The 19,086-nt window shown below is 37.8% G+C and overlaps 2 protein-coding genes across 2 annotated transcripts; one reads left to right on the plus strand and one right to left on the minus strand.

The window, feature by feature from the left end:
* The first annotated feature begins 10,123 nt into the window (after window positions 1-10,123).
* LOC117782791 lies at window positions 10,124-11,959 on the plus strand. The gene has a single exon (XM_034619828.1). The coding sequence runs from the start codon at window positions 10,186-10,188 to the stop codon at window positions 11,890-11,892; it is 1,707 nt and encodes a 568-aa protein (XP_034475719.1). The 5' UTR covers window positions 10,124-10,185; the 3' UTR covers window positions 11,893-11,959.
* A 3,057-nt stretch (window positions 11,960-15,016) lies between these two features.
* On the minus strand, window positions 15,017-16,603 carry LOC117782792 (ovochymase-1). The gene is made up of 2 exons (XM_034619830.1): window positions 15,923-16,603; window positions 15,017-15,645 (listed from the first exon to the last, which is right to left on the minus strand). The coding sequence occupies exons 1-2, from the start codon at window positions 16,601-16,603 to the stop codon at window positions 15,319-15,321; spliced, it is 1,008 nt and encodes a 335-aa protein (XP_034475721.1). The 3' UTR covers window positions 15,017-15,318.
* Window positions 16,604-19,086: the final 2,483 nt, after the last annotated feature.

Below are 19,086 nucleotides of genomic sequence, written 5' to 3' on the forward strand. Positions count from 1 at the left end.
TGCTTCTTTCCGCTATTTGTAAATATTTGTGCTGCATTTTTACACAATTTTCAGACAGCTTGACAAATGCAGCAAACACACACACACACACACACACACAAACGCACACATTTACAACTAATTACTTGCCACGCACTTGAACTAGTTTCATTTTCTTTAGCGTTAAGTGGCCGCCCACTGAAATTTTGTATCTCAAAGATGCAGATACAAGCTGTGCTGCATAGATGGGGGGTTAAACCTTGTCTTAGTTACATTTGTATAGGATAAGCTCTTTGACTTAAGTTGAAAAAGATGTTACAAATGAAATAAAATTGAATAAAGTGCGGCATTTGTGGCAAGCAATTGTTTTTTAAAACGAGTTTAAATATGCAAAGATCACCAAAAGACTGACAATTATAGTTATAACAAAAAATGTGTTGATGAAATATTTTAAATTAATTAATATTTTCAATTTCTGAATATACGTACTAAGAGAAAGCATTTGTGGCATGCCACTCGAGTGTGTTGAAAGAAGAATGTCAAACACTGCGATAACAACATTGTTATTATCAACAATAACACAGACATGCATTTGTTTAAACTTTAAGCAATTGCAGTTGCTTCTAAAATTCAAATGTTTTATTCGAGTTTATTTTCAGTTCCATTTTAAATAGACGCACGTCCAGCTGCCACTGCAACTGCAACTGCAACAACAAAAACGTGGCACGTCAAATAGTTGTACAAATGTTTGTACATGGATTGCATTTTCACGCCGCATAATTAGACAACAACAACAACCAGAGAAACAACAACAATTTCAATTGAAATGCAACACGGCAACATCAGAAAGCAACAACAATGAAAACTCAAACTTAGTTAAAAAAGTATAAAATTAATTAAATGCCAAACGCAACTCGTCTAACAACAACAACAACAAATGTTAACGGCGTCTGACAAGAGGTCAAAAAATGCTAATAATATAGGGGAATACTGGTAGGACTTAAGAGAGGGAAGATGGAATGGGGGTTTCTCTATAAGCTTTGTATAGAATAGAGTAGGATAGAATATGAAAAACATGCCTAGCATATTCTAATCGGTAAGCAGGCATATAAAAGCGTGACCTATTTGAAATTGCCGATAATCTGCGGGGGAGGAGGGGTAATAAGCGGGAAATAAAGGTGTGAGAAGTGAGAAAGAACAGTTGGAAAAGGAGTGTAAAGACTTTTAGAGAAAACTAGGGAATCAATCAACAAAAACTAATATCATTATATTCTAAGACTTGCAAATATTGAATTTTAAATACATTTAAATATTTTATTTTAGCATGATATCTGTTCTAAAATGATTTTTATGAAATGGTTTCCTATCGATTTTAATTTACATTTCCCATCACTAAAGTAATTTTCATAATTCATAAGTACTCACCTTAACAATTAAAAATGCAGAAAGATTTCTTATCAGCAAAAAGGTTATTATTATTGCTGTGTTGAGTTTAAATTTATCCAGTTTTATTAACAAATTATATTTGTATACACACACACATGGCACTTGGTGGGGTTTTAACTGTGTGTGTGAGTGCTTGAATTTAATTAAAAATACCGAGGAACAACAACAACAAATTCACTTGTCAGTTGGAAATTCAACGCACTTTGGTCACACTTTGCAATTTGAATATTTGTTTGCATACCGTAGAACGACAAACGCCTGACGTCGACGTCGTCTTCAGCGTCAACGTCAGCGTCAACGTCAGCGTCGCTGCTTTGCAATCAATGCAATTCCAATTAGATTGCAAATCTTGATTGGCACTAACGGCGATACGATGGCAATAAAACGCGGCCCGTTAAAAGTTTAGAAAAGTTTCCTATAGAATTTCTTTTAATTGGAGTATTATTATGGTGATTATTATTTTATTTGACTTTTTTCTGCACACTCGTTGTCTGCTGTTTTATGGCATTGCAGATTTAGATATAAACACCTTTTTAATTTGCATAAATCACACGAGACACAATTCAAAATTTACGTAAATTGCCTGCAAAAGGAGAAGGACGACAATACGACGCTCAGACCACAACCGCTCGCGACGAGTTTCGCTTTACAACTGGCGCCTTCCAATAGGAAGCAGCAGCAGCACAGCCGGAGTCGGAGTCAGCACACGCACACACACACACACACACACGAACACATATACTCGCATGCAAGTAAGTGACGGTATGCGTGTGCGTGCGTTTGTGGGTGGCTTCGGCTAAACGAATTGTTATGCTTCGTGCTCGCCTTCGGTTCGTGCTTGTTCGTGTATGTTGCATGTTGTGAGAGAGCGAGCCAGGCAAGTTATCGCATGCGAGAAATGCATGTGAGATAGTTAAAGTTGTACAATGTACATATTAAATTGATTTATTAAAACATGTAACATATTTATTAATTTTTTTTTTAATTTATAACACTTTTAATGTTATATGGATTATAAATTTTGTCAGATATTTGGCCAAATTTCTCATGCTAGAAAACACTCGCGTGCCACAACAAACGGACTTGCTATAAACACAGCTCGCTCTCATTTTATGGCAACTCTCTTCAGATGCCGGCAGACAACGGAACTCGTTTCCCAGCTGCTTCGCTCTCATTGGAATTGGAAGTGAGACGCGGAACAGCTGTTTTTTGTTTATTTCAAACAAATTCTCTGTTGTTGTCTGTTTCGGCTCTCTGTTTGTGTGTGCGACTGATAAGCACGTGTTTTTATTGTCGGCGTGTGTCAGTTGTGTGTGTGTGTGCATGTGTGTGTGTGCGGGTGAGAATTGACGCTGCTGCTGCGTCGCTGTCTCTGCCGCTGCTACAGGTAGCGTGCGCTGTTAACAGTGATTGAGTTTTAACAGTGAAAAAAAGCGTCAAGCTCTTATCAATAATGTTATGCGTGATAAGAGCACATTTGTGTCATTCTGTTGAGCTTCTCTGCTAAATCTCTTCTCATTTTGTACCTGCTCCGATCTACCAACCAGACAACTAATTAGCTGACGATCCAATTAACTCGATTTACTCAAGCATAATGCGTGTAGAGTCTCCCGCCCTAGTGCCACGCCCCGTTGACCAAGTCAAATGGCTCGCGCAATTGTTGAAATCAGGCGCACTATCAATTAAAATTGAATTTAGTTGGCCAAAACAAATCTCAGCAGGGCACAGAAATATTAGAAGCATTTAGGCGCACAGTTAGATAATAAATAGATGGATACGACTGAAGATGATCGACTAGAGCATACCCTGCATTCAGTTGACTTGATAAATCACAAGCACAGAGTACTTTCAAATAATAAAGACTGTTACATTTAGATAACCATGACTATAACCCATATAGCTGATAGACTAGGGGATACCCTACACTCCGTTCACATGATAATTTCCATAATAAATTCAAATAAAAATTCAATTAAATATCGATTTCCATTACAATTACAGGGTATCTTTGAGTTGAATCATTTATTAATTATCACCTATTAAATTGCAAACATTAAATTAGTGCTCAGTTATACTCACCTGTCTACAAGCTCGCATCAAGATTACAGGGTATACTAGACCTAGGCACCATGATGAAATTACCTACCATAACCAATATAGCTGATAGACTAGGGGATACCCTAGACTCCGTTTACATGATAATTCCCATAATATATTCCAATAAAAATTCAATTAAATATCGATTTCCATTACAATTACAGGGTATCTTTGAGTTAAATCATTTATTAATTATCACCTATTAAATTGCAAAAATTAAATAAGTGCTCAGTTATACTCACCTGCCTACAAGTTCGCTTCAAGTTTACAGGGTATACTAGACCTAGGCACCATGATGAAATTACCTCCCTGTTTTGGCGTCTTTTGCAAAATCAGCAAATGTGTCACAAACTGCACGGGAATTCTGCTTCATGTAGAAAGAAACGCATTAATTTGGCTCGTTATGATTATTGCCACGCCCCCCATTCCGCCCGGCCCCCTTGTGTGGCGAAGACAAGCAGCGACATGTCGCTTGGGTGTCGAGCAACCATATGGAAATATGGAAATATATACTCGTATGTGAATGCCTTGAGTAATATGCCACAAATGTCTGGGACGCAAGCAACAGCAGTTGGTCGGGTCGGGTCGGGTCTCTCATGCCCCTGCACCACACCCCACCCCATCCCCAGAGCCTCCCACTCCGCCAGCGTTCCACACTGAGAAACCACCGCCAGCGGCGCACGTTAAGCGAATCGTGCACACGCCCCATGACGATGATTAATTACCTTTTGGGTGCTGCTCGATGTTGCCAGTTGCCAGTTGCTGACTTCAATGTATCTGTATCTGTATATTTGTACATTTGTATATTTGTAAATGTATCTGTATCTTGTGCACATTTCACTTATGCACGCTTGAAGGAAACTGGAGGCTGCCACAGCAAATGCTTTTGGGGCCTGTGCAACAATTGGAGTCGGGTGCAACCTGCACCCAAAGTCTCGCTGATGAAGTTGTTTCAACATGCAACACAATTGCATTTCGCACTCTTTTTAAAGTCAAAGTTGCAGTTGAGCATTAAAAAAAGTATCGATTGATATGCTTGTAAATCCGTAAATTGAGAAAACTCGCTAGCATTTCCCTCCCAAAGGGAACTCTTTTTCCTCGGCCAGACATGACAGACATATCAAGTTTCCACATGCCACATTTACTTGCAACTCTTTTTACTGTCTGTTTCTGCTGCAGTACGACAAATCGATAAACTTGAAATAGAGATGCATTTTATGCCTGAAGTTGACTTGACGAAGGCATTTCGAGGCAGTCGGAGTCGGAGGGGGCAAGGCGAAAATATTTCACAGAAATTTGAAACCGCACAGTCAATGAACCAAAACAAAAGACAAGATAACTATACAGCACACACACACACACACACACACACACACACACAAATGTAGACAAAACGTAGAAAAATAAATAAATATAAAGAAGGAATGAAAATTTTCAACAATTTGACATCTGCTTCAACAATTCCTTTGCTCAAGTCGATGAGGCATGCAACAAAAAGGACGCCACATCACGTAGATTGACTTGTACCCAGCAACAACAACAACAACAATATAACAAAAGTCGTCCCCCACTGTGGAAAGGAAACTGGCACTTGGAACTCTTTTTCCTTATTTTTTATTCGACTGCTTCAAGTCCTCTTTTGTGTGCATGTGACAAATGCCAAGGGTTAATGAGATCCTTGCCCATTGAAATGGAGTTGTGTTAATTATCTGAAACAATGAACAAACGAATGGGAGTTTTTACGCTTCATTAGACCAAAAGCGGAGCTAAAGATACTTTCCAACATACTTTTCTCGCTCCCCTACCGACGAAAAATTAAGGAAAAAAATATCATATTACTCAAGAAATAAATGTAAATGTTTTGGTTCTATTTTAAATGGAATGCAATTAGTCTGAGATGAGTCATGATTTAACAGATTTAAGATGTAATTACATTAAATCTTGGGGATTATTTTAAAAGAGATTCTTATATAAAAGAGTAGGTATTTAAAAGTAAAAAATTAATCTCACATCTTTACTTAACATCAAATATTTCTTTATTTTTAAAAATATTTTGAATATTCATACATTAATTCTCTCAGTTGCTTCATTAGCGCTTTCGATTCTCAGAAACTCTTTCTGTAATTAACGATTATCAGTTCAAAGAAAATTCTTGTGAAGATCGCCGCATCATTAACACCAATTCACTGCAGCACTACTAAAGTAGTTCATTTTGAAAAATGATTTCTTAGCATGCTGCCTATATAATCAACAATATTTGGGGCTAATTGTCCAACCTACCAGAAGAAGAGACCCTTTAGTTGGTGTAACAATATACAAACTAATCATTTATATTAATTAGTTGAAGGTTTCGCGTTCAGTTTGGCAAGTTTACTCAGAAGACGCCTGAAAAATGACAGATCGAATCTTGGGAATGTCAAATGATTGATGACTATTCACTTGACATTGCGATCGTATTTATTTGTGAGTCATTCACAATAAAAACTTGGTTAAATTTTTTGTAGACTCTTAAGTGAGTCATTCTATAAGAACAACAAATCAAAAGTCGAAAAAGGCTCATAAAAATACAATTGACATTTCAACTGGACTTTAAGCGGAAGTTTATAGGCAAACAGTTTGACAGCTGTCAAATGTGGAAATAACGGGAGACTAAGAATGCGACGGTCGAATTTTTTATTATTATTGCATTCGAAACAAAAATATTCGAAATTGTACAAGTAAAAGATCTAACAGGCCTTATAAGTAGTGCCCATAAACAATAAAAACCCATAATGTATAACCACTTGACACGCATTAAAATACTTTTACGTTATTTTTTGTATTTCTTTGTCGGGGATTTTCTGTCATATATAGCTTTCGAATGGGTCTGATAACTGATTGATGTGATTTGTCATGCTAAAAAAATTGACAATTTCTTTTTTGTATCAGTTGAGTGCCAGGTAATCAGTACTTTAATAAATAAAGATAAAGTTGCCGAAGTCCGGAATATCTAGAAATAATCTATACAATTTAATTAAATATACACATTTTATTTTTAATTTATTTGTGTGAGTCATTATCATTTGTGTGAATATTATTGTGACTTATTTGTCACATTGCAAGCATGAAAGTGTATACAACAGTCGCTACAATTAATTTCTAATATTCTGCTTGTTATTTTTTATATTTTACGGTAGAGCGGTTTTTATGAAACATATTTTAAATGCTCAAATGCTGATAGACAAAGTACTACATTTATGTTGGCAATTTATCAAGCGACAAGCTGAGACGAATTGCGATAGAGATCGAAGAACCGATGTGACAGGGGAATACCAAGACCATAAACTAGCAGGAACACTTGGACTAACGTAGCAGCTGTCATGACACAAATGTCAAGCGAAATTAAGTTGATCATCAGTTTTCGGTCTCGGTCTCGGTTTTGGTTTCGGGTTTTGGGTTCTGTTTCAGTTGTGCTGATAAGAGACACATGGAACGTACTTCCTCAACTCTATTTCTAACTTTAGTTCAGAATAAAAAGGTACAGTAAAACTAAACTAAAAGGGAAACTGAAAGCGAAACTGAAACTCAGCGTGAATTCCGAATTGCGTCACATGTCACATCGTCACATCATAAAAACTTTGCTCGTTTCCGTCGTGCGCAAAAAAGGAGTGAGAAAAATGAATAAAAAAAAACAAAGAAACATTGTGAAAATCACGTGCGTGTCGTGCTTTTTTGAACTTGTATTTTTATTCGTCACATTTGTCCTGTTCGCGGCTTTTATTGTGCTCTACAGCGCAAATAAAAAGGGTAGACATCATAACTTGTTCATAAAGTTGGTCCAAAAACATCAAGAGGAAGTCGTCAGCATTGGCCATAAAATGCAGCAAATAATTGAGAATTGTAATAACCCAAAAATAATCCAATAAAAATCTGGGGAAAACTAAAAATTAATTTATAGAATGTTAGAAAATGTATTAAATTTTCTAAATAAATACATAAAACCAAGGAATCAAACCGAAACAAATATAGGTTACGGTCTCGGTTTTGGTTTCGATACGAATTCGGTTTTTTTTACGAATTTAATAAAATTTAAGTGCAGAATAAATTAAAATGCCAAATAATGATTAAATAGACATTCCGCTTCAAAATCGGTTCAGTTTTGATCAAGTTATGACAGTTCGAAGTTGGTCAGACTTCGGATTTAACCACTTTACAAGTCAAAATTTTTATCCAATTCTTCATGATTTTTTACAAAAAAATGAAAGGGGTCAGAATCAAGTTTAAAGTGTTGTTTTATACTAATTACGATATAAGGAGTTGATTAAAAGTGAAAACTTGAGATTTAAAATTTTGAATTTTCGAAATATCAAAGGGGGGACCCTTAGCATCGAAATCAATATATAGTAGAATCTAGAGGAAAATATTTTTTTTTACGTATTTAATAAAATTTAAATACAGAGTAAATGAAAATGCCAAATAATGATTAAAATGACATTCCGCTTTAAAATCGGTTCAGTTTTGATAAAGTTATGACAGTTTGAAGTTGGTCAGACTGCGGATTTAGCCACTTTACAAGTCAAAATTTTTGTTCAATATCTCATGATTTTTTACAAAAAAATGAAAGGTCTCAGAATCAAGTTTAAAGTGTTGTTTTAAACTAATTACGATATAAGGAGTTGATTAAAAGTGAAAACTTGAGATTTAAAATTTTGAATTTTCGAAAATTCAAAGGGGGGACCCTTAGCTTCAAAATCGAATCTTGGTCGAAAATAATTAAATTTTTTAAATGAACAAAATTTGAATGCAGAATGAATTTAGAGGCCAAACCATGATCATAATGACATTCCACTTGAAAATCGGTTGGATTTTGGCAAAGTTATGACAGTTCGAAGTTGCTCAAGCCTCTGATCTAGTAATTTTTTTTTATTCCCTGCATAAAACTCTTGTGAAATCTTAATATTAGCTCATGGAAACTTGAAATATTTATTGCAATTTTTAAACTGTGATAGTGTATTGGAAAATCGTTGTCATTGCAATTGGCTACAATTTTGAACACCAAGTTAAATAATTGTATGGCGAAAAACTGTTGGTAACCATGTCGATGTCGATGTCCAGGACATTGTCCATGTTCATGTTCATGTTCATGTCCATCCATTCATTCAGCCAATGAACCAACATTGAACTTGGTTATTTGCCTGGCAAACACTGCGAACGCCTCATGATTAAAGGATGCGTATTAAATATTCATGTAAATGTCAATGTAAAGCTTCTGTTGCCTTCGACCAGTTCAGTGATTGGTTACGTGCCTTTCCGCTACCCCCAAAATACAATAACAACAATAACAATAGCAACTGCAACAATAACAACGCTAATAAACAACAGCAACAAACGGCAGACAGAGTGTCAAATGTTGGAGGCTTTTTTGTTGCTGTCCGTCGTTGTTATTATTGATATAGCGGGTGTATCCTTTTTTTGGGGAAGTTCCTTCCTCATCCCCATATCGATATGTCCCCCTTTGATATTTGCCGACGAGTGAGTGGGGAAAGGGGGGTCTGAATGAATAACAATAGATTTATTGCAAACAATACATAAAATGCATTCAAATGGAATGAAATGTGTTTGGCTCTTTGTACGCATTATTTTATATTATTTGAAATACCCTGTAGAAAGCGAATTATAGGGTTTGATTGATTCATTTGCAGTTATGACTTATCCATATAACTTATTTAATTTCAACACTTCAAGGGATATCTAAATGTATTGACAATTAACTAAATTTTAACTTTAATTTACCTTCAACTTTAAGCAGTATCAAAATAGGATCTTGACTTTATTAGTATAATTTACTTTTCTATTATTCTTAAATATTATTAATTAAATAATTTATAACAATAGATATATAGATAAATATTTAAGCTGTAATTTTCTAGTATACAATTGCGGAAAGTTTAATAATTTTTTTTCTCCATTTTTGGATTTAATTTGACAATTAATAAGAAAAATTGTTTCATTGTAATTTCTCAATCAATTTTTATTGAAAATAAAATTGCTTGTAAATTTGCAGAGTATATTCGAGTCTGGCAGTTTTTATTTATTTATGAATTTCATTCCTTCTTTCTTGGTTAGCTAGTTTCCCATTTGTTTTTATTTGCCTGCTGGAGACAAGGAAGCTAAAAGGGCAATGTTGCTGAGTCGATAAAAATTCAATAGGAAAGTTGATTTGTTATAAAAGTAACGGAAATCTACAAATTTAATGTGAAATCGAATGACTAACTGTTATATTCCTTATGAAAGAAAAAACTATGCAATATTTTCATTGAATTGTTATATTCTTTGCTCAAATTCGATTTATTTTTTAAAACTAATAAAATTTTAAATATTGTGCGCATTTGGAAGACATCGATTGTCATCACATTTAATCGCATTCGTTGTACAGTTGTTATCAGTGTTTGTGACATTTACCAACACTGTGAAAGGTTGACAGGTCAAATTCGGGGGGAGAGCCAAAACAAAATACATTCATGCGAGACAAGCGTTCGTTTAGGCCGAAAAAAAATACCGACTTTGTAGAATTAAGCAAAAATTTACAAAATATACAAATAGACAAAATCATTTATTTGTCGGTGAGCAAAAGTTAACGTCGAGCAGACGGCAGTCCATTGTGTGGGATTCCCTTAGAATCAAATGGATGACCAGCAGGTGGCAACCGAGGACCTCAGCACGGCGAACAATGTTGAGCATTTGGAATTTCTGCAGTTTCTCAAGACCCTCGACGATGTGCCCAACGAGATTGGCAACGTGAGCAACGACGATGACAATTTCTCTGAGCTGAAAACGGAAACGGAGACGGAGATGGAGATGGAGACAGAGTTGGAGGCGGAGCCAGTTGCTCCAGAACCTAATCATAATGAGCAATTTATGGATCCGGAGCTGACCATTCCTCACATTACCATCAGCATGCCAGAAGGTCAATTCATGGGTAGCGCCTTGGATTCCGATCAGGTGATTCCACAGATCAACATTAGCTTCAGCAACCTGCCACCAGCTCCGCCAGAGCGTTCCAAGTCGGAGCTGCAGCAGGAGCAGCTGTCGCTGAGGAAGCATTCCTTTGTCCACAAGCTGTACCTGGCGGCCAGCAGTCAGCGGGTGACATTTCTCCACTGGTCAGCGGATGGGGAACAGCTGCAGCTGGATTACATTGGACTGCAGGAGCATCTGACTGGGGGTCAGAGTATGTTTCGCAGTTGCAACGTGCAACAGTTCACGCGCCACATCCTCGACATTGGATTCGAGCGTGTGACGCAGCCTGCGGATCTGCTCGAGGAGCGTCCTCAGTTGTCCTATCAGCACAGCTACTTTAAGTCCGATCAGCCGGAGCTTCTGCTCCAGCTGCCCACTCCGGAGTCTGAAGTGTCACAGGCATTCCCAAAGCCAACAATCAATTCCCTTTTGTCGAGAAAATCCCTTGTCCTGGATTCAGAGTCCAAGTCCCTGAATCTCCAGTCGCCCTTGCAGATGGCCCGTTGTCGCTTCGAGGTCCTCTTGCACTACCACAACGATGTGCGACTCCTGCAGCAACAGGAGCCCAATGCGGAGCAGCTTCTGCCACGTCGCGGACGCATTAGCAGCAGTCGACAGCCGGCTCAGGTGTTGACGCCTTCGCTGGCCTCGAAGCATGTGAATCCCAGGGATTCTGTGCTGCAGTTTGAGACTGGTCAAGTGCCCGAATATGCCGGATTCTATGGACGAGTGGAGCCAGCCTTGATTGCTGAGTTCTTTGCGGAATATCTGCCCCGTTATGGCGCCAGGATCAGTGGCTACAAGGACATTGTTGTGGATGCCAGCAAGGCGAATTCATTCCAGCAGAATCTTCCCATTGGCATTGTGTACTCCGAGGATGAGGAAGATCTCGACGACCATCAAATTCCAGCTGCAGATGCGAAAAACGATGACTCCCAATCGGTTGACATTGCGAATTCTCTGCCCGAAGACATTGAACTGGAGCAGGTGATGCAGGAGCTTTGTGGCATTGTGCCCGAGGCGGAGGAGCACCTGGACAACAAGGAGTTGACGACGACGACAGCAACACCCAAGCCGAAGCTCAAAAGAAAAAAACTGGTAAGAAAATGTGCAACTGCGGATAATGAACTGCAACCTGAATCTCCACAAGAAGAAACTGTCGAAGATCTAATGGAAACAACTGCCCAAGTCGCATCTTGTGTTAATGATGAACTCAAGCCCGAAATCGAGAAGAACAACAGCAAGGACAACAGCAATTCCAACCACAAGGATGACGCTGACAAGGATCTGAAATGCCAGACAACTCCCAAGAGAGACGTCAAGAGGCGTCGTTATGATCTACGCAACTCCAAATCGAAGCGATCCATTTGAACAAAAAGTTGGATAACTTCGAAATATTTATTAAGAAACAAATTGAAAATATTGACAAAAAAAAATATCTAGCAAAACACTTAGATAATTTATATTATTTATAATATTATGAAAGATAATACTTTGTTATTATTGTGATACTTGAGTGCAATCAGACAGCATTCAAAATTAAATAAAAAAAACTGTCATGAATACTTATTTCTAACGAAGGATATTAATATTGAATATAGAAATGATAGTTAAATTTAAAAAAAATATAGTTTGACATAATTTTTAGTTAGTTCTTTATCTCTAGTCATATTAGGTATAAAACCCTTTGTGATAACAATCGAGTCCGATCGATATCAAATGTGAATAAAACTAATAACAATGTGATAACATCACTTTAAAGGAATTCCATGTGGGCGTAATGATCAATATATCTAGTTTTATGCTAGCCATATAAATGAGAATAATGTTGGTAACATATTGAACTGGACACTAAGACGCTTATCACTAATCAGATCTGAGACGCCTTCGCCTCATTACGACACCAGACCAAGAGAGTGGCTATCAAAATGAAATTGAAACCGAAACGGAGTCTGTAAAATAATCTGACCGAAAATATCTTTACATTTAACGCCCACAAAAACGGGCAACTGTGAAGAGAGGGGAGCGGAGGGGGGCTGACTGTCTGACGTGTGACGGGGGCACAATCAGTGCGATGTTTACAAGTTTTATGAGCCACCAAATAACAAGATGAACAACAGCAACGAGAACTACCGACTCGTCCCGTCCGACCAGATCCAATCCGAACCAAAACCGAGGCCAATTTTAAAAGCCCCAAAGACAGGTCGGCTTTGGCTTCGATTTCGCAAAAAAAAAAAAAAGGAAGAGAAAGAGAAAGAAAAAAATTTTATTTTTATAAAACACAGCGTGAGGCGAGACACGATTTTTATCGTCTTTAATTTGCTTTTTATTTGATATCATATTTCATGGCATGTTCCTGATTCCCAATGAAAACAAAAGCAAGTGGCAGTTTTTATTGTTGTTGTTGTTTTTTTTTTTTTTTTTTGGGACACCATGACTGTGTATTCTGGGATTCTCTTGGCTTTGAGTCAAGACGTCATAATGTCATAAAAATGTCACATACTTTTAATAACTTTATGACAGCTACAAAATCATAAACAAAATGCTCTGACAGCGACATACACACAACAAGAACAACAACAAATACAGGGTGAGGTCTGAGGTCGGCACATGCAAATGTTTGTGGTCGAAATGGAGGCTCCATCAATTGGAAGGCGCATCATAATGAGATGTGTCATGTCTGCGTTCACAGAAAATGCCGAGGTTCATTTTAGTGGAATCATTGGGCATCATTGGAGTCTCCAATTATGAACATGACACATGTTTATTAAATTTGATATCACAGAAACTCATAGTTTAAATTAGAGTTTATGTTTTGCATACCATTTTTATCTGTTCTTAAGTCTTAAAAATATCTGATAAATTAAGTCCCTTTTTTACTTCATTAGTTATTTATTTATTTATTTGGTTTTTTTTAAGGATCTCTTCGTTCCATAGAAATTTCCATAACATAATCCTATTCCAATTTGTTACCTACTGATTCTTGGCGAGTTCTTTCAACTCGTTCCCACTCTTCAAATATTTATTTCGATGCTCAAGCTCAGCTTTAATTTCAACACATAAATTTGTTTTGCGACAAAGCGCAGTTTTAAATTATGAAGCCCCTTCAACTCGGAATGAAGTCGACTCGTCGCATAATAATGAAGCCACTGGAGAACTGCGAATTGGGTACACAGTCACAGAGAGAAAGACGGAAACAGAGAGAGAGAGGGAGAGCAAAAGTCATACCCGTAGAGTTATTAAATGCCAAGTTATTTGTCGTTTAGCTGGAAATCCATGCAGGCCAACCGTACTTTAAGTTTAAGACAAGACTCCGAGACTGCTTTATGGCTTTGAGTAGGAAATCTTTATGAGTATGTGTATGTGTATGTGTATGTGGTCTGGCCCCGAAATCATAAAAAAAGTGAGACAAATTTATTGGCAAAGTATAAATGCTTTTCTTTACGGTTTAAAGTTTGTGTAGTTTTAATATGAAGTTGTAAATACTTTTAATGATGCATGGAAATTCGTAAAAACTATTTGCATATTACGATACGTGAGACTAAGACGAGTCTCTGGAGTTTGGTAATACATCATTGGCTTGTTGGAAAGCAGATAAATTCAAATGGGATATGTAAGTAATAATAAAATTTAAAAAATTGTAATCTCAAACTAACTACGAAGAAATAAAGCACTCTAAGCAGATTCAACTTTATTATAAAGCTAAAATCTAAAAGTGTATAAGCTTTTTAACTGAAGTAAAAAGAAACTCTAGTTTTATCCGTAAAAAAATATAATTTAATTCAATAAACTTATTTGACAATACATTAAGTATTTAATGTAAATGCTTATAATAAATTATATGAAATAGCTGTTGAATTACGGAAAGAGTTTCAAGCTTATAAATCATCTTAAAATTAGTAATAAGAATTAGCTTTCAGCAAGTTTCGTTTCCATCAACTTAAGCAAATAGGTAAATCATTTACAAATAAATCCATACTTTGTTTGCTTATTTAAATATCAAGCAATCTGTAGTTCTCCATTACAGCCAATCAAAAGTCGATTTTCGAGCCAAAGTTGGACTGCTGGGTATTAAATCTTCATGGAAAGTAAATGCACAGTTTGTTGCAAGTAACGGAAAGTTATGCTTATCGTTGCAGTGTTGCAAGTTGCAAGTTGCAACTTTAAAAACTCGCTTGCCACAAATAAATATTTCGAGCAATTTATCTAGAGTACAAAAGTTGCTCCTGCGAGTGTCCGCATTCGGGAGCGTGTCCTTGCCGGAGGTTTTTGCGTTTTATGATTGCGCAAATGCAAAATGCATAACAATCTCAATTGCACAAAATATTTCGCATGAGGCGGCAGTTGAAATGCAGCAAATTGGGATTTATTTATATGTAGAAGAGTAGGAAAGAGTAAGACGATATTGTTGTCCTCGTCCTGGACTCGTCCCTGGCCCCATTTTGGCATGAAAAGTTGGAGATGGAGATGGAGATGAGAATGCCAAGTTTCAGAGGTAGCTAACCCACTTTGAAATTGCTTTTTTATTTGCCAATGGATACGGTTATGGTTACGGTTATGGATATCTAATGTGCATATAAATATGAGTGTGAGTGTGAGTGTGAGTGCGAGTTTGAGTGTGAGTGGCCTGTTGGGAAATGAATGGCACGCAAATTGAGTCAAAGTAGTTTATGCTAATACTCGTATTTCAAAATTCAGCGCCAAAAGTTTTGCGCTTTGCCTTTGGGGATTTCCATTGTTGCAGTCAAAGTTTGACAGATGAGCTGCAGCCTTGGTCAGGACGTGCAATTAGCCTGGCTAGTAATCCTCCCCGGGAATGGGAACACACACACAGGCATGCGGCGTGCTGGCTTCAATCCAGTGCAGATATTGATTGACCCTTGTGTAAACTCCGGGAGTATTGGGTCTGGCACAACCCTTGCCCCAAGAGACAATGCCCGCCACCTGGCACTGTCCCGGCTGTCCATCGAGAAGGACATGGAGTGGACCTCCGCTATCGCCACTGCACGCATCCCTGGCATCCTCGTCCACGTAGCCGGCGCAGAGCATATTGTCGGAGATCAGGGCTGGAGTGTAGCTGGAGTTGCGGCACTCAGATTGGCTGAGAACGAGCACATTGACTTCCTGTTGGACGGAAAAGGGTTAACTAAAAAGAGACTAGGTAGAAATGAAAGAGAAATTCAAGAAGAGGGATCATACATAACTAAAAGAGGATGAACTTAAAGCGAGGACTGAATGCAACAGAGAAAGCCATAGAGAAATTGAAAGAACAGCATAAGGGAATTGAGAAATGTATAGAGAAGGAAATCTTCCACTTCAATCTCTTTAATCTCTGGATTGGTAGAAGAGAACAAAGCTTTGAGGTTAGTATGCAAAGAATGAGAATTATTTCCAAAGTCACCTGCAAAGTATCCGTCGCAAATCCTCCCTCTTGGCGTGCTCCCCAACCCGCCACAAAAGCCATCTTCCCATCGAAGCTGGAGCCGGAGTCTGGCAGACAAACGGGTCGTATAAGTCCCTCGAAGCTGACCGGCTTATCAAGTGTTATCAGAGCAATGTCGTTATCGAAACTGCGTGGATTATATAGCTCATGGACCTTGACATGGACGGCTTGGCGTTCCAGGACCAGAGGATCGCTATCACTGCGATTGTGCTCGAGGAATCTGAGCGTGATCAGCTCCGGCGGAACACCCAGCACACAATGGGCTGCTGTTAGCACGTACAGATCATTGATGAGAGATCCAGCGCAGTAGAAGTGCCCAAGAATTAGCACGGCAACTAACCAGGGATACTGATGCCGTCGAGTCTCCTGACCGCCCACGATCTTACGCAACGAATTGATTAATCCACACTGACAACTCACACATTCCCTTTCGATGGAGTTCTCCGGTGTTTGCTCCGTAGTCGAAGTGGAAGTCGTAGGAGCTGTAGTTGTAGTTGTCCACAGAATCATTTGCAACCACTGAAAAAAGCCGCCTTTTCCCACAGAAACACGGAGAACAGGCTGCAACTGGACCTCCTTCACGGAAGAGTGCAGGAGGAGACTTGCCAGTGCCACACAGCAGATGAGCTGTAATCTCATCTTGTTGACCACAAAAGAGTTACTACCAAACTAAACCAAAGTCGAGTTATTTCTGAAAATTCGTTCCACTTTAAAATCCTGTTTTAATGCCACTTCTAATCAAGCCAGTTTCTTTATATTTGATTCCGGTAACGTGTCGTCTCTTTGTTCCCCCCACCAACCACCACCACCTCCACCACCTTCAGCATCAGCAGGTGGCAACTTTTCACTTTGCAACAATTTTCCACTCTGCTGCGCAAATGAATTCATGAAATGTTTGCCCGATAATGTGTAAACGTTGTGATAGCCGCAGGTTAACCAACATTTTCACATTTCCACATTTCCACATTTGCCACACAAGCGTCAAGCGTATGTGAGTGTACGAAATTAAATCCTTCTTAAAGTTTTAATATATTTTGAGCATTTGAAATTCAATCAATGTGATGTTTGTTGGAAAATTTAAAGACTGCTTCTTAAATTTCCCAGAACTAACTCAAATGTATATAAAATCTATATTTCATTAAACATGTTCTCTGTCAAATATTTATTATGCAAATGAGAGTGCTTTCTATATATCCCACACCCGTCTCAGTCCCCCTCACCCCAGCCCCGCTCCAGCAGTTCCCACTTGTCATTTAGGCCTTTGTAAGCTGGCACAATAATCTCTAATAGGCTTAGCATGAAATATTGACGCTTAGTGGACGCTTACTGTTGCCAAATAGAGCTCTGAAAGTGTTGTTATTTCTTTCATTTTTTTTTTTCGGCAGTCCCTCTGTCTGTCTGTCTGTCGTAATGAGAGACTCGCCTGGAAATTAGTGAAAGCAGTTTAATAATAATTTTCTTAGTAAGCCTCTTATTGAATAGAGTTGCCGGAATTTCGGGCTGGTCGCAAGTTGGTGAAGTTTTGTCGCATTTAACTGAATGTGGGAGGATGTAGACTAATTGAATTTGAGTGCAGAATGAGGGGCAGAGAACTGAATGATCCATAAATCCATGGCACTGTTGTTGCAACCCATTGTATGTGCATGCAAACTGGCAGCTGGGCAACTAACAGTCGAGCAGACTTCTTCGTAGCGCTCTTACGTTTTATTTCAATTTAATGAGCTGCATGGTTGCATTGGGGGAGGGGCTCAACTAGTAGCCCGTAAATTGTCCAATTATATAAAAATGCAAGCCAATGCGTAGGCTGCCCCACCACAGGTAGACCCAGTAGTCGGAGTTGGAGCTGAAGTTGAATCTGAAGCTGAAGTTGGAACTGAAGCGGAGTCAGCTTAGAGCTGCATGTCTTTTTGTCGCCGACGCTGTCACTTTTGATATTTTGTGCTCTTAATTGATATTTATGGAAATGGATGTTGTTCGAAAGTGGAGCAGCCATCTGTGAGATTTACATGCAACTTCTTGGGGGCAAGGGCATCTCATTAAGGTGCCAGCTCTAATGAGCACAACTTACAAATACTGAGAGTGTTTGTGTGTGTGTGTGTAAGTAACTCTGCACTGCGGTCAAGCAACAAATCTTCTAGAACTTGGCTATAACTAAGCACAATGCAAAAGTAATCCTAATCCCCCAGTTGCCACAGTGACCACCGCAATGAGTTTTCCACTTGAATAAGAAATATTGCTTAATTGCAGAAATGTAATAAACTTGCCAAGGGGCAAAAAAGTTGGAGATTCGAGTTTTGTGGTCTCATTTAGAGTTGCCGCATGTAAGTTCATAAACTGTGGCAACAATACTAAACTCGAAAGTAAGTTACAAGATGATAACGTCTTCTGAATAACGAGAACATCAAAGTTCGTATTCAACTTTGTTCAATATCAATTAAATCTATATTTGAGCATATAAAGAATATTAAGATGTGAAAAAAAATAATTAATAATTATGTGTGAAATATGGGAATTTAAAATTAAATATTTCAAGCTTTCATAGGGTATGAGATCGGCACAGATAAACATATTTTTTATACAATTTATTATTTTTATAGTATCGAAAAATGCGAATATATCATTTTAAATTTTTTAAATTCATGAAATGAGATATTAAACTGCATCTGCTGTTATCCACTGCATAATTGAATGACAGAGAGTAATTTAAATTAATCGAATATTGTTTTAATTTTATTATAATTAGTGAATATTTGTTATAAAAGAATTTATTGAAATTAAAACCAACTTGATTGACTGACAGAATATGCAATCTTTTGTTTCTTTAGTATATTTAATTTTAAATAAATTGATTTAAATTATCCACTTTTGGCCAGTTTAATGGCATACTTTGATGTTTAAAAAAATATACAAAATTGCGTAGGATTACATTTGAAAACAAGCCTCAAAAGAAATTAATGTGTGTGTTGTGTTGTTGTTGCGGTCTCTTTAGCCTCTGCCAAATGCAAACTCGGCTTGTTGTTAAACATGCGCTCGGGCTGCCTGTTGGCTTCTTTATCTTGACAGCATCGGGCTTTAAAATACAAGTATAAATACTACGGTCTACAAATGTACAAACATTCCGA

The sequence above is a fragment of the Drosophila innubila genome, assembly GCF_004354385.1.
Source record: "Drosophila innubila isolate TH190305 chromosome 2R unlocalized genomic scaffold, UK_Dinn_1.0 1_C_2R, whole genome shotgun sequence".
NCBI classification, from domain to species: Eukaryota; Metazoa; Arthropoda; class Insecta; order Diptera; family Drosophilidae; genus Drosophila; species Drosophila innubila.

Excerpts from the sequence above, each read along its gene's own strand:
- LOC117782792 (XM_034619830.1), bottom strand. The coding sequence starts at position 16,603 with ATGAGATTACAGCTCATCTGCTGTGTGGCACTGGCAAGTCTCCTCCTG. Across the intron at positions 15,646-15,922 it reads TTGCGACGGATACTTTGCAG|GAAGTCAATGTGCTCGTTCT; the intron begins GTGACTTTGGAA and ends TCCGTCCAACAG.
- LOC117782791 (XM_034619828.1), top strand. The coding sequence starts at position 10,186 with ATGGATGACCAGCAGGTGGCAACCGAGGACCTCAGCACGGCGAACAAT.